At 45.4% G+C, this 16511-nt stretch overlaps 1 protein-coding gene across 3 annotated transcripts in view; it reads right to left on the minus strand.

The window, feature by feature from the left end:
• Positions 1-16511, minus strand: part of IPO9 (importin 9) — a 257420-nt gene that overhangs the window by 15787 nt on the left and 225122 nt on the right. The window contains exon 24 of one of the 3 annotated variants that reach the window (XM_065595107.1): positions 16084-16511. The exons of the other annotated variants lie outside the window; for them this stretch is intronic. Within the exon in view, the coding sequence (XP_065451179.1) occupies positions 16482-16511 (30 nt within the window). The 3' untranslated portion in view covers positions 16084-16481. Of the gene's footprint in view, positions 1-16083 lie in introns of those variants that run through there. 3 annotated transcript variants of the gene reach the window in all.

The following is a 16511-nucleotide window of genomic DNA, read 5'->3' on the forward strand; positions in this document are numbered from 1 at the left end:
CAGAAAAGGTGGGGGAGTTGCACTGTATGTAAGAGAGGAGTATGACTGCTCAGAGCTCCAGTATGAAACTGCAGAAAAACCTGAGAGTCTCTGGATTAAGTTTAGAAGTGTGCGCAACAAGGGTGATGTTGGTGGGAGTCTGCTATAGACCACCAGACCAGGGGGATGAGGTGGACGAGACTTTCTTCTGGCAACTAGCAGAAGTTACTAGATCGCAGGCCCTGGTTCTCATGGGAGACTTTAATCACCCTGATATCTGCTGGGAGAGCAATACAGCAGTGCACAGAGAATCCAGGAAGTTTTTGGAAAGTGTAGGGGACAATTTCCTGGTGCAAGTGCTGGAGGAACCAACTAGGGGCAGAGCTCTTCTAGACCTGCAGCTCACAAACCAGGAATAATTAGTAGGGGAAGCAAAAGTGGATGGGAACCTGGGAGGCAGTGACCATGAGATGGTCGAGTTCAGGATCCTGACACAAGGAAGAAAGGAAAGCAGCAGAATACGGACCCTGGACTTCAGAAAAGCAGACTTTCACTCCCTCAGGGAACTGATGGGCAGGATCCCCTGGGAGAATAACATGAGGGGGAAAGGAGTCCAGGAGAGCTGGCTGTATTTTAAAGAATCCTTATGGAGGTTGCAGGAAAAAAACATCCCAATGTGTAGAAAGAACAGTAAATATGGCAGGCGACCAGCTTGGCTTAACAGTGAAATCCTTGCTGACCTTAAACGCAAAAAAGAAGCTTACAAGAAGTGGAAGATTGGACAAATGACCAGGGAGGAGTATAAAAATATTGCTCAGGCATGCAGGAGTGAAATCAGGAAGGCAAAATCACACTTGGAGTTGCAGCTAGCAAGAGATGTTAAGAGGAACAAGAAGGGTTTCTTCAGGTATGTTAGCAACAAGAAGAAAGTCAAGGAAAGTGTGGGCCCCTTACTGAATGAGGGAGGCAACCTAGTAACAGAGGATGTGGAAAAAGCTAATGTACTCAATGATTTTTTTTGCCTCTGTCTTCACGAACAAGGTCAGCTCCCAGACTGCTGCACTGGGCAGCACAGTATGGGGAGAAGGTGACCAGCCCTCTGTGGAGAAAGAAGTGGTTCGGGACTATTTAGAAAAACTGGACAAGCACAAGTCCATGGGGCCGGATGCGCTGCATCCGAGGGTGCTAAAGGAGTTGGCAGATGTGACTGCAGAGCCATTGGCCATTATCTTTGAAAAGTCATGGCGATCGGGGGAGGTCCCGGATGACTGGAAAAAGGCTAATGTAGTGCCCATCTTTACAAAAGGGAAGAAGGAGGATCCGGGGAACTACAGGCCAGTCAGCCTCACCTCAGTCCCTGGAAAAATCATGGAGCAGGTCCTCAAGGAATCAATTCTGAATCACTTAGAGGAGAGGAAAGTGATCAGGAACAGTCAGCATGGATTCACCAAGGGCAAGTCATGCCTGACTACCCTAATTGCCTTCTATGAGGAGATACCTGGGTCTGTGGATGCGGGGAAAGCAGTGGACTTTAGCAAAGCTTTTAATACGGTCTCCCACAGTATTCTTGCCAGCAAGTTAAAGAACTATGGATTGGATGAATGGACTATAAGGTGGATAGAAAGCTGGCTAGATCATCGGGCTCAACGGGTAGTGATCAATGGCTCCATGTCTAGTTGGCAGTCAGTTTCAAGTGGAGTGCCCCAGGGGTCGGTCCTGGGGTCGGTTTTGTTCAATATCTTCATTAATGATCTGGAGGATGGCGTGGACTGCACTCTCAGCAAGTTTGCAGATGACACTTAAACTGGGAGGAGTGGTAGATACATGGAGGGTAGGGACAGGATACAGAGGGACCTAGACAAATTAGAGGATTGGGCCAAAAGAAACCTCATGAGGTTCAACAAGGACAAGTGCAGAGTCCTGCACTTAGGACAGAAGAATCCCATGCACTGTTACAGACTAGGGACCGAATGGCTAGGAAGCAGTTCTGAAGAGAAGGACCTAGGAGTTACAGTGGATGAGAAGCTGGATATGAGTCAACAGTGTGCCCTTGTTGCCAAGATGGCTAACGGCATTCTGGGCTGTATAAGAAGGGGCATTGCCAGCAGATCGAGGGACGTGATCGTTCCCCTCTATTCGACATTGGTGAGGCCCCATCTGGAATATTGTGTCTAGTTTTGGGCCCCACACTACAAGAAGGATGTGGAAAAATTGGAAAGAGTCCAGTGGAGGGCAACAAAAATGATTAGGAGGCTAGAGCACATGACTTATGAGGAGAGGCTGAGGGAACTGGGATTGTTTAGTCTCCAGAAGAGAAGAATGAGGGGTGGATTTGATAGCTGCTTTCAACTACCTGAAAGGGGGTTCCAAAGAGGATGGATCTAGACTCTTCTCAATGGTACCTGATGATAGAACAAGGAGTAATGGTCTCAAGTTGCAATTGGGGAGGTTTAGGTTGGATATTAGGAAAAACTTTTTCACTAGGAGGGTGGTGAAGCACTGGAATGGGTTACCTAGGGAGGTGGTGGAATCTCCTTTGTTAGAGGTTTTTAAGGTCAGGCTTGACAAAGCCCTGGCTGAGATGATTTAGTTGGGAATTGATCCTGCTTTGAGCAGGGGGTTGGACTAGATGACCTCCTGAGGTCCCTTCCAACCCTGATATTCTATGATTCTATGATTCTCAAGAACAATATTGTCAGACATATAGATGAACATAATTTGTTGAGGAAGAGTCAACATGGTATTGGTAAAGGGAAATCATGCCTCACCAATGTACTAGAATTCTTTGAGGGGGTCAACAAGCATGTGGACCAAGGGGATCCAGTGGATATAGTGTACTTAGATTTTCAGAAAGCCTTTTGACAAGGTCCGTCACCAAAGGCTCTTACACAAAGTAAGCTGCCACAGAATAAGAGGGAAGGTGCTCTCATGGATTGGTAACTGGTTAAAAGATATGAAACAAAGGGTAGATATAAATGGTCAGTTTTCAGAATGGAGAGAGGTGTCCCTCAGGGGTCTGTTCTGGGACCAGTCCTATTCAACATATTCATAAACAATCTGGAAAAAAGGGAGGTGGCAAAATTTGCAGCTGATACAAAATTACTAAAGATAAGACCCAGGCAGACTGCGAAAAGCTACAAAAGGATCTCTCAAAACTGGGTGACTGGGCAACAAAATGGCAGATGAAATTCAGTGTTGATAAATGCAAAGTAATGCACATTGGAAAGCATAATCCCAACTATACATATAAAATGATGTGGTCTAAATTAGCTGTTAGCACTCAAGAAAGAGATCTCGGAGTCATTGTGAATAGTTCTCTGAAAACATCCACTCGATGTGCAGAGGCAGTTAAAAAAGTGAACAGAATGCTGGGAATAATTAAGGAAGGGATAGATAATAGGACAGAAAACATCATGTTGCCTCTATATAAATCCATGGTACACCCACATCTTGAATACCGTGTGCAGATGTGTTCATCCCATCTCAAAAAAGATATATTGGAATTGGAAAAGGTTCAGAAAAGGGCAACAAAATGATAGGGGTATCCAATGGCTTCCGTATGAGGAGAGATTAATAAGACTGGGACTTTTCATCTTGGAAAAGAGACGGCTAAGGGGAGATATAATTGATGTCTATAAAATCATGACTGGTATAAAGAAAGTAGATAAGGAAGTGTTGTTTACTGCTTCTCATAACACAAGAGCTAGGGGTCACCAAATGAAATTAATAGGCAGCAGGTTTAAAACAAATAAAAGGAAGTATTTCTTCACACAATGCACAGTCAACCTGTGGAACTCCTTGCCAGAGGATGTTGTGAAGGCCAAGACCATAATAGGGTTCAAAAAAAGAACTAGATAAATTCATGGAGGATAGGTCCATCAATGGCTATTAGCCAGGATGGGCAGGAACCGTGTCCCTAGCCTCTGTTTGCCAGAAGCTGGGAATGAACGACAGGCGATGGGATCACTTGATTCTGTTCATTCCCTCTGGGGCACCTGGCACTGGCTACTGTTGGAAGACAGGATACTGGGCTAGATGGACCTTTGGTCTGACCTAGTAGGGCCATTATTATGTTCTTAATATTTCCTGATTAGTGTAGAACTGTAATTCCACCCTCGGTAAGAAGACTTGGTGGGCCACAGCTGGACTTTGTCAAACACTGTATAGGGGGGTTCCCAATGTCAGTGCTCTAATCTCTGAAATTCTTCATGCCAAAGTAATCGCCACTGGGAAGGAGACCTTCCATAAGAGGAGCAGCAGCAAACAAGAATCTAATGGCTCGAGGGGGAGGGGGACATGAATCTTGCCAGCACCAGGTTCAGGTCACAAGGAGGGATAGGGTCACAAACCTGAGAGTAAAAACACTCTAGACCTTTCAGGAACCTGATTGTCATCTCATGGGGGAAAAGTGGTTTACCGTGGACCGGAGGGTGGAAGGCCAAGATGGCCACCAGATGAACCTTGATGAGAAGGCCAGACATTGATGCTTGAGATGAAACAGGTAGTCTAAGATGGACTGTGGTGAGGCCCAGTGAGGAGAAAGATTTTAGTTGGAGGTCCAATGTGCAAAGCACTTTCATTTAGCCAGGGTAGGTTGCCCTGGTGGAGGGCTTTCTACTACCCATTAGGACCTGCTGCACTTGCTCCAAGCATGCACGCTCCTCCACATTCAGCCACGCAGCAGCCATGCCATCAGGTGCAGGAATGCTAGGTTCGAGTGCAGCAGATGGCCGTGGTTCTGGGAGAGCAAGTATGGCCGGAGCAGAAGTGATGCTATTGACAGTTCTAACAAAGCGGTGAATCAGTGCTGGCGTGGCCACTCCGGAGCTATCAGGATCACCTTTGTTCTGTCCCACTTGATTTTCAAGAGGACCTTGTGGACCAGTGGTATTGGCAGCAAAGCCCCTGACCATGGAGATAGGAAGACATCCGACAGGGAACTTTTGGTGAGCCCGCAAAATCGAGCAAAGCTTCATGTTCTGTCTGGATGCAAACAGGTCCACCTGAGGAGTTCCCCACCTCTGAAGAATGATGTCAACCACGTCTGGAGAAGAGGAGAAGGACCTGCTGAGGAGATCTGCTAACACATTCCTGGTCCCTGGGAGTTGAGGCCACGAGATGAATGGCATGCTGCACACAGAAGCCCAATAACTGGAAAGCATCTTGGCACAGTGCTGTCGAGTGTGCTCCGTCTTGCTTGTTGATATAGAACATCGCTGTGGTATTGTCCGTCACAATTTGGACCACTCTGTCCTTCAGGAAGGGAAGAAATGCTTGGGAAACCACTATTAACACTTTCTGTTGCAAGAGAAGGCAGCATTCCAGCGACCATCATGGGCAGTAAGAAGGGACTGAGAGGGTGCAGGGTTGGCGGTACCTAATATATTGGTGCATGAGTGTGGGGCTCCAGAGGGTGCCAGAGCCAGCCCTATAGATACCACTAAGGCAAAAATCTCTAGCAGCCATGCACGTGGATGCGCACACACCTAACATGGAATTGACATGAGCAAGCACTTGAAGAAGAACTAGGAACTACTGGGAATAGAACCCATCCCTAATGTTCCAGAGGGACCTCCCCTTACAGCCCCCCAGGCCAGTAAAGACTGAACCTGCCTGAGGAGCAGTGTCTCATGAGAGGAGTCCACGAAGAAAGCTAGGGTAGGGGTCAGGGAGGAGGAATGGAGAGGAACTGTATGGCATAACCTGATCTGACTGTGCTTAGGACCCAGATGTTCATGGTAATCAAGTCCCAGACACCATAAAAATGAGTCAGCCAGTTCCCAAACAAGTAAGATGGCGAAGGAGAGAATACCACTGGATCACTGTCCTAGACATGTATCAAAATAGGTGCTTGCTGGATCCCGGGCTGGGGAGGGGGTGGAATCAGCCAGCTGGTTAAATCCCGAACCAGAGAACCTTCTCCTCTGTGATGAGTGGCCTTTCTGGTAGTAATCCTGCTGTCTAACAGGAAGGGAGGGCTATCCAAAAAACCACTGTGAGCAATATTGAAACTGACCATTATTGTGACTGTGACACTGGCAGACCAGTTGCCAGCTCATGCCAAGGCCCCAGGCCTCACTGACAAATGCGTAGCTGGAAACCAGTCTGGCTTACCTGTGGGTTAGTATTATTAAAATAGATATTAGTGTTATAAGAATGTGTTTAGGGGCATAAGATGTTGGTGTGCACCAAACCATTCTGTGCAGTTCTAATATGGCCTCATTAATTGGGAGGGCCTCCCTGGTCAGTCCTTGGAGTTGCAAAATGTCCAAGGGCTGGTGTTGTAGGTCCTGGATCTCCTTTAACGGGATCTGTAGATCATTAGTGACCCATTATAATAGCTCCTGATACTGACAGTAATCGTCTGGTGGAGAAGGTGACAAAAGGAGTCTGGAGAAGAAGAAGCCCCTGTTGGAACCGTCAGTACCAGCAGAACTGGTTCTGGCTCTTCCTTCTCATACACCCATGGTTCTGGCTGATGAGAGAGGGAGATGCAGTACAACCCTGAGGGGTCTGGATGCCTGCCATAGAGGTCCCAAAAGCCCAAAAAGGCAAAAAGGAGGGATTCATCAGTTGCAGTGGGCCCCATGGGTATCTGCACCAAAAGACCCTGGGGGAGCTGTAAGCGGAGTGATGGTAATTGTAGCCTCTTGACTGCCTGTCAGGGGTTCTGTGCCTCCGCGGAGATACTGGTGCAGCTACCTCCTCTGACTCCAAGGATGGTTCCATCGGTAGTGGCGATACTATCAGTATTCGGTCACTCCTCCCCAATGGCTGGAGATGGAACTGCTCCTGAGACATCACTAACAATTCCTCCGCTAGAATAAGGATGGCCCTTAGGAGGGGAGGTCCAGAAAGGAATGGAGACTGTGGGGTAGGGGAGGAATCTAACCTCTGGTGTTAGAAAGGTCTTCATACAGCCAGGAGTCTGGAGAGTTCCAGCAGAAATACCTGAAGGACCCAGCTTGTTTGTCGCTGCCAAATGGTCTCTAGGTTAACGAGGCAGTACCAACAATGAGCTCGGAGCTGCACTTGTAGATGGGGCTGGCAAATGTTCATTCTTTTGCTTCAGTACCACAGTCACTGTTGGAACCAGTAGATCCCTCTTTTTGCATGCCTTGCTATACAGGCTGAGGCTTTTCAGTAGCACCAGTTCCGTGGGTTCTGTACATGACATCTCACCCGACCAGGACCAACTCATTTCTTCTGGATGGTGTTGTGATAGGCATCCGCAGCATGCAACCTGGAACTGGGGTACTGCTGAGCCCTCTGACATACAAATCTGCCCCCCCCCTCCTCCACACACACACACTGTGTGGCTGTAACAAGCTGTAGACTGCTGTCAGTCCTGCACTCACACAGACACTTACACAGGAAGGGTGTGATGTTATATGATTAAAACAGGACCATGTTGATCATTGTTGTTTCCACTGTTATACAATTGCCACAAATCTTGTACGAAGTATTGCATGTAAGTTGTCAATGGAAAAGTTATGATTTGCTGAATGTGATTATCCTATTTGTATTCATGTATCATTTTTGAATCTGAAGTTATGAATATTGACCATATGCCTGTATTTCAAATGTGTTTGCTCCTGTGGTAACACCCACAAGGTATTTACATCCAGTCTAGCTAGCACATTGTGAAGGGAATGTTTAAATTGACGGCCCATCAATGAACAATGGGCCATGAAAGTAGCTCATCCCACCTGAGGGACTTTCCTGAGGACATTCTAGGTAGAGTATAAAAACAAGGAATCCAGTGGCACCTTAAAGGCTAACAGATTTATTTGAGCATAAGCTTTCGTGGGTAAAAAAACCACTTCTTCAGATGCATGGAGTGAAAATTGCAGATACAGGCATACATGTATATTGGCACATGAAGAGACGGAGAACCAGTGATGACAAATCCAATTCAGTCAGGGTGGATGTGGTCCACTCCCAATAATTGATGAGGAGGTGTCATTACCAAGAGAGGGAAAATTGCTTTTGTAGAGAGCCAGCCACTCCCAGTCCCTATTCAAACCCAAATTGATGGTGTTAAGTTTGCAAATGAATTGTAGCTCTGCAGTTTCTCTTTGAAGTCTGTTTTTGAAGTTTTTTTGTTGAAGGATGGCTACTTTTAAATCTGTTATTGAATGTCCAGGGAGACTGAAGTGTTCTCCTACTGGCTTTTATATGTTAGCATTCCTGTTGTCTTTGTGCCCATTTATCCTTTTATGTATAGACTGTCTGGTTTGGCCAATGTACATGGCAGAGGGGCATTGCTGGCACATGCTGGCATATATCACATTAGTAGATGTGCAGGTGAATGAGCCCCTGATGGTGTGGCTGGTGCAGTTGGGTCCTATGATGGTGTCGCTAGAGTAGATATGGGGACAGAGAAGGCAACGGGGTTTGTTACAGGGATTGGTTCCTGGGTTAGTGTTTCCGTGGTGTGTAGTTGCTGGTGAGTATTTGCTTCAGGTTGGGGGGCTGTCTGTAGGCGAGGACTGGCCTGTCTCCCATGGCCTGTGAGAGTGGGGGATCATTTTCCAGGATAGGTTGTAGATCGTTGATGATGCGCTGGAGAGGTTTTAGCTATGGGCTGTACGTGATTGCCAGTGGTGTTCTGTTATTTTCCTTGTTGGGCCTGTCCTGTAGTAGGTGACTTCTGGTTACCCATCTCGCTCTGTCAATCTGTTTCCTCAATTCCCCCGGTGGGTATTGTAGTTTTAAGAATGCTTGAGAGAGATCTTGTAGGTGTTTGTCTCTGTCTGAGGGATTGGAGCAAATGCAGTTGTATCTTAGGGCTTGGCTTAGGGCTTGACAAATGATTGCGTGATGTGTCCTGGAAGCTGGAGGTATGAGGTAAGTATAGTGGTCATTAGGTTTCTGGTATAGGGTGGTGTTTATGTAACCATCACTTATTTGCGCTGTAGTGTCCAGGAAGTGGATCTCTTGTGTGGACTGGTCCAGGTTGAGGTTGATGGTGGGGTGGAAATTGTTGAAATCCAGGTGGAATTCCTCAAGGGCCTTCTTCCCGTGGGTCCATATGATGAAGATGTCATCAATGTAGTGTGAGGAGGGGTGCTAAGGGACGAGAGCTGAGGAAATGTTGTTCTAAGTCAGCCATAAAAATGTTGGCATACCGTGGGGCCACGCGGGTACCCATAGCAGTGCCGCTGACTTGAAGGTATAAGTTGTCCCCAAATCTGAAATGGTTGTGGGTGAGGACAAAGTCACAAAGCTCAGCCACCAGGTGTGCTGTGGTCTCATCAGAGATACTGTTCCCGACAGCTTGTAGCCCATCCTCATGTGGAATATTGGTGTAGAGTATAGTAATAGATACTAGGTAGAGTATAGGTAATGGCTGCACTGACTCATCAAAGCATGCAAGGGCATGTGACTGGATCATGTGATACCATCTTGTGTGCCTGTACTTTCCCACAAACTATGCTGAGGGCTCTGTTTAGGACAGCGTTTCCCAAACTTTTTTGGCCACGGAACACTTTTTAGCTTATTACGGAACACTTATAATATTATTTTGTAGTCGTTTGGTTTTCAAATAAAAAATTGCATTATTTATGCTCAAATATATTTTATTTTATAAAACAAAGCAAAAATACAAATTTAAAATAACTTGAACTAACAATTTCTAACTGGAAATCGCATATAAAGTAGTACAAAAATCAAGTGCAAGAGTCAAAATTAAAAACAGCGTTGTACTTAAAAAAACCTGTTTTTATATATACACAAACACCAAACAAATTTGATTTTTACTAGGAAAATCTATTTTTATAAACTGAAATACAAATTTGGATTTAATGGGATTGGTGTTTCTGCGTTTTTCTATCACAAATTCGCTTAATATTAGGAATAATGCTGGAAAGTTGAATTCTCATGTCAGGCACAGCATCAAGTCTATTCCTATATTTGTTTTTTGTTGCAGTATAATACGAAAATCCTGTCTCACACAAATATATTGTAGCAAAAGGAAGGAGCACTCGAACTGCACGTTTAGCCACATTAGGGTACTCTTCTATTAGGCTGCTCCAAAAATTATTCAGTGGTAGATCCTTAAACTTTTGTTTCAGATCAGAGTAAGAAATTAAGTCAATTAGACTTTTATAATTGTGCACAGTAAAGCCGACTGGTTTGGCTGTAATTACAAATGGATTTAAAACCCAAGCATTATCATCAGTAGTTGTAGGAAAATATTCTAATAAAGAGGCCTGCAAGTCATGTAAGTGCTCTAAAATGGTGCTGGAAACTTCTTCATGGACCGTAGAATTTATTTCAGTCAGAAATTCATGTACTGTAGGGAAGCAGTCGAAGTTATTCTGTTCTACAGAAGATGCCCAGAATTCCAGTTTCTTTTTTAACAACGAAATTTTATCCATTGTAGTAAAAATGGTCACATTCTTTCCTTGCAGCGACAGATTAATTTCATTTAATTTTGCAAAAATATCTCCAAGATACACAAGTCTCATTAGCCATGAGGAATTTGTCAGACAGTCATTAAATTTTCGTCCTGAATTATCTGAAGTGAAGAATACCAGTAGTTCACTATGAAGCTCAAAAAGCCTCCCAAGCACTTTTCCTCTGGATAGCCACCTCACTTCCGTATGTAAAAGAAGCACTTTGTGCTGACTACCCATTTCCTCACACAAAATTTTAAATAACCTGGATTGAAGTGGTCGAGATTTGACAAAATTGATAATTTGTACTACTTCATTGAGCACAATTTTCACATATGCTGGTATTTTTTTAACTGCAAGTGCTTGTCTGTGTAGAACACAATGGCTCTTAGTGCTTTCTGGTGCAACATTTATGATTCACGTTACAGCTCCCTTCATCTTCCCGATCATTGCCCGAGCACCGTCAGTACATACATCAATACATTTTCCCCAACTAATTTCATGCTTTCTGATAAAATTGTTGATGCAGTTGAATATTTCTTCTCCAGTTGTGTTGCTTTGCAGAATTCACATAAGAGCAGGTCCTCTTCAATAATATTATTAAATCTATATTGGACAAATACTAGTAGCACAGCAAGTCCTGAAATGTCAGTGGACCCATCTAGCTGCAATGAATACTCATGGCAAATGTTCAGTAGGCAAACTAGCTCTTTTTCTAAGTCATCGACAAGATCTTTAATACGGCGTGTAACAGTATTATTTGACAACTGTACAGCATCAATTTTTTTACCAGACTGCTCACTCAACATGCCCGTTACAATATCTTTCGTGCAAGGCTTGATAAGTGTTTCTCCAATAGTGTGAGCTTCTCCGGCAAGCGCTATACGGTAACTTACTCGATAAGATGCCTCTGTTGCACTTTTGTTGTCTGTTTTAGCAATTTTAATCATAAGAAGTTTACAATTTCCAAGTGAGTCACGCTTCCTCTTGAAAAAACTTATATCTTTGTCTTTGTATTCAGCATGCTTGGTTTCCAAATGCCTACGAAGTTTAGCAGGAGCCAATGAACTGTTTGCTAGTATATTGTTGCACACGACACACTGCGCATCAGGAACATCTTTATTTCCAACACACGTAAAACTGACAGACAAATAACTTTCATCATACTTTCGGACTTTTAACACCTGCTTCTTCTTGGTTTTTTTTTAATATACTTTGGTGGAAATTCTTTCACCTTGGATAACTCACTAGTACTAACAGATTTTTTGGCAACAAAAGACTGCAATTGTTCATCTTCACTTCGAAGTGTCACAATATTTTGCTCATTTATTTTGGCCACAGTTGGAGTACCAGAAGAACTTGCTTTTCATTTCAAAATTCCTTCTTTTAGCCACAAATCCATGGTGATTAGGTTTAGCAACAATATTTAGAAATACTGATTTTTGTCAAATTTTGTTTGTCACAAATATTTATATTGTTTCATAGATTCATAGATTCTAGGACTGGAAGGGACCTCGAGAGGTCATCGAGTCCAGTCCCCTGCCCGCATGGCAGGACCAGTGAAGCTAGTTTCGAGTGAAGCTAGTTTAGTTGTGCTTATTGCACACACGGTAAAGACCCACAAGTTTGAACGTGTTGAGTGAATATGGTATATTCAACATGGCGTAAGAGAATGGTGTGTGCATATCACTGCAGTTCGCGCAGCCTCGAGCTGAAGGGATACAATATCACTAACTGAAATGTGCCCGAAAGGGGTAGACATCAACATGCTTGCATGGCACGTTCTCTTTACGCCATGATATTCAATACGAGGTCTATCAATAACCAGAAAAAGAGTTTTATGTTAAATTATAGTCATTCAAAAAGAGTTGTAAACTACGCTTCAAATATGCCAAATTTAAAATTAAAAAACATTTAAAGACCCTTTTTAAAAATTATGATTCTTTCACGGAACACCTATTCACATTGTGCGGAACACCAGTGTTCTGCGGAACACAGTTTGGGAAACACTGGTTTAGGACAATGAAGTTTCTCTCCACATGGCAGAAGCTATAAAAGGCCCTAGAAAAATCTCTATTTTGCCTCTTTCTTGCTCTGATCTCTAGACTATGGACTTATACTAATGGGCACATTCTAACCAAGGGACAGAGGACCTTCCAATTATTTGGAAGCAACTAGAGACTTAACAAGCCAGCAGTTTATTCCATCGCTGCTCCAAACCTGATACAAGAAGTCTACAATTGTTGTATGTATTTGATTCCTTTAACCAATTTTAACTCTCACAATTTTTTCTTTTTATAACAAACCTTTAGATATTAGATACTATAGTATTGGCAACAGGATGATTATTGGGTAAGATCTAAGTTATATATTGACCTGGGTATATGGCTGGTCCTTTTGGATCAGAAGAACCCTTTGATGAAATTGGTTTTAAATAACCACTTATTAAGTCTAGTGTCTGGGTGATGAATCCAGGACTGGAATACCTAAGGAGGCTGCATTTCTGACTACTTGTTAGCCAGCGTGGTGAGACAGAAGTTTACCTTGGTTGCTGGTTTGGCATATCTTATGGAAGAATAACCATATATATCTCCTCAATATATGTTCCATTCTATATGCATCCGAAGAAGTGGGCTGTAGTCCACGAAAGCTTATGCTCTAATAAATTTGTTCGTCTCTAAGGTGCCACAAGTACTCCTGTTCTTCTTTTTGCGGATACGGACTAACACGGCTGCTACTCTGAAACCAGTTTTGGGGTGTGTCTTCCCTATTTCTCAGCAGTTTGTCATGAATTTGGTATTCTCAGTTGTGACCCACTGAGGCACGGTGACACAGGGACAAACCCAACTGCAGTTACATCAATGCTTCTCCTCAGCCACTCATGAACTAAAAATAAAGAGGTTCCAGCCAAACAACCTCCCTCCCCTAGCTCCACAGCCTAGGACCCCAGAGCTGTACTATCTTGCCCTGGTCAAAAGCCTGACCAGTATAAGATTATTACCCAGTCTGCCTCGCCCTCAATGTGGAGATGACAATACACCAGGTTTTGTTCCTGAGCAGATTCCCCAAGCATTTCAAGCACACTGTTTTAGGTAAAAATATAAAACAAATTAACTACATCAAGATACATTAAGTGATTATAAGTAACAGTGTACAGATCAGATTATCTAAAAAATAAAACAAACACAATCTAAGGGTATGTCTACACTACGAAATTAGGTCAAATTTATAGAAGCCGGTTTTATAGAAATCGGTTGTATACAGCCTATTGTGTGTGTCCCCACATAAAATGCTCTAAGTGCATGAAGTCGGCGGACCGCGTCCACAGTACCAAGGCTAGCGTCGACTTCCGGAGCGTTGCACTATGGGTAGCTATCCCAAGTTCCCACAATCTCCGCCGCCCATTGGAATTCTGGGTTGAGATCCCAATGCCTGAATGATGCAAAACAGTGTCGCGGGGGGTTCTGGGTACATGTCATCAGGCACCTCCCCCTCCATCAGAGCAACGGCAGACAATCGATTCGTGCCTTTTTACCTGGGTTACCTGTGCAGACAACATACCACGCCAAGCATGGAGCCCGCTCAGCTCAGCTCAGCGTCACCATATGTTCTCTGGGTGCCGGCAGACATGGTACTGCATTGCTACACAGCAGCAGCTAATTGCCTTTTGGCAGTAGACGGTGCAGTATGATTGGTAGCCTTCATCGGCGATCTGGGTGCTGGCAGACGTGGGGCTGGCAGACATGGGGCTGCATTGCACACAACAGCAGCCCCTTGCCTTTTGGTAGAAGATGGTATATTATGACTGGTATCCGTCGTCATCGTACTGCAGTGGCTGTCAATCATGGGCACCTGGGCAGTCTCGACGATGATGGCTATCAGTCGTAGTATGCTATTTTCTGCCAAGCGCCCAGTATTTTCTGCCAAGCACCCAGAAGATGCCGAGGGCTATCAGTCATGCTGCACTGTCGTCTGCCAGCTTAAGATGTAAAAAATAGATTTGTTCTGTATTCATTTGCTTCCCCCTCCCTCCAAGAAATCAACGGCCTGCTAAACCCAGGGTTTTGAGTTTAATCTTTGGGGGGGGGGCATTCTGTGTTACTGTTGTTTGTGTTTCTCCCTGATGCACAGTCACCTTTGTTGATTTTAATTCCCTGTACCTGTACGCCATGTCGTCACTCGCCCCTCCCTCCCTCCCTCCTTCCCTCCCTCCGTCCGTCAGATACTAGTTTCGCGCCTTTTTTCAGACCAGACGCCATAGCACTGGGATCATGGAGCCCGCTCAGATCACCGCAGCAATTATGAGCACTATGAACACCACGCGCACTGTCCTGGAGTATATGCAGAGCCAGGACATGCCAAAGCAAAACCAGGACCAGCCGAGGAGGCGATTGCAGCGTGGTGACGAGAGTGATGAGGAAATTGATATGGACATAGACCTCTCACAAAGTACAGGCCCCAGCAATGTGCAAATCATGGTGTTACTGGGGCAGGTTCATGCCGTGGAACGCCGATTCTGGGCCCGGAAAACAAGCACAGACTGGTGGGACTGCATTGTGCTGCAGGTGTGGGACGATTCCCAGTGGCTGCAAAACTTTCGCATGCGTAAGGGCACTTTCATGGAACTTTGTGAGTTGCTTTCCCCTGCCCTGAAGCGCCAGAATACCAGGATGAGAGCAGCCCTCACAGTTGAGAAGCGAGTGGCGATAGCCCTGTGGAAGCTTGCAACGCCAGACAGCTACCGGTCAGTCGGGAATCAATTTGGAGTGGGCAAATCTACTGTGGGGGCTGCTGTGATCCAAGTTGCAGGGCAATGAAAGACCTGGTGATATCAAGGGTAGTGACTCTGGGAAACGTGCAGGCCATAGTGGATGGCTTTGCTGCAATGGGATTCCCAAACTGTGGTGGGGCGATAGATGGAACCCATATCCCTATCTTGGCACCGGAGCACCAAGCCACCGAGTACATAAACCGCAAGGGGTACTTTTCAATGCTACTGCAAGCCCTGGTGGATCACAAGGGACGTTTCAGCAACATCAACGTGGGATGGCCGGGAAAGGTACATGATGCTCGCGTCTTCAGGCACTCTGGTCTGTTTCGAAAGCTGGAAGGGACTTTCTTCCCGGACCAGAAAATAACCGTTGGGGATGTTGAAATGCATATAGTTATCCTTGGGGACCCAGCCTACCCCTTAATGCCATGGCCGTACACAGGCAGCCTGGACAGTAGTCAGGACCTGTTCAACTACAGGCTGAGCAAGTGCCGAATGGTGGTGGAATTTGCATTTGAACATTTAAAAGCGCGCTGGCCCAGCTTACTGACTCGCTCAGACCTCAGTGAAAAGAATATCCCCATTGTTATTGCTGCTTGCTGTGTGCTCCACAATATCTGTGAGGGTAAGGGGGAGACATTTATGGCGGGGTGGGAGATTGAGGCACATCACCTGGCCGCTGATTATGCGCAGCCAGACACCAGGGCAGTTAGAAGCGCACAGCAGGGCGCGGTGCGCATCAGTGAAGCTTTGAAAATGAGTTTTGTGACTGGCCAGGCTACGGTGTGAAACTTCTGTTTGTTTCTCCTTGATGAACCCTCCGCCCCACCCCCCCACCCGGTTCACTCTACTTCCCTGTAAACCAAAAACCCCACCCTCCCCTCCCCCTTCGAGCACCGCTTGCAGAGGCAATAAAGTCATTGTTACTTCATATTCATGCATTCTTTATTAATTCATCACACAACTAGGGGGATAATTGCCAAGGTAGCCCGGGATGGGTGCGGGAGGAGGGAAGGAAAAGGACACACTGCAGTTTAAAACTTTAACTCTTATTGAAGGCCAGCCTTCTGATGCTCGGGCAATCATCTGGGGTGGAGTGACTGTGTGGCCGGAGGCCCCCCCACCATGTTCTTGGGCGTCTAGGTGAGGAGGCTATGGAACTTGGGGAGGAGGGCTGTTGGTTACACAGGGGCTGTAGCGGCGGTCTCTGCTCCTGTTGCCTTTCCTGCAGCTCAACCATAAGCTGGAGCATATCAGTTTGATGCTCCAGCAGCCGGAGCATTGACTCTTGGCTTCTGTCTGCAAGCTGACGCCACCTATCATTTTCAGCCCTAGCCTCTGTGAAGGAGAAACATTTGCAG

The sequence above is a fragment of the Chrysemys picta genome, chromosome 4 (assembly GCF_011386835.1).
Source record: "Chrysemys picta bellii isolate R12L10 chromosome 4, ASM1138683v2, whole genome shotgun sequence".
NCBI lineage: Eukaryota > Metazoa > Chordata > Testudines > Emydidae > Chrysemys > Chrysemys picta.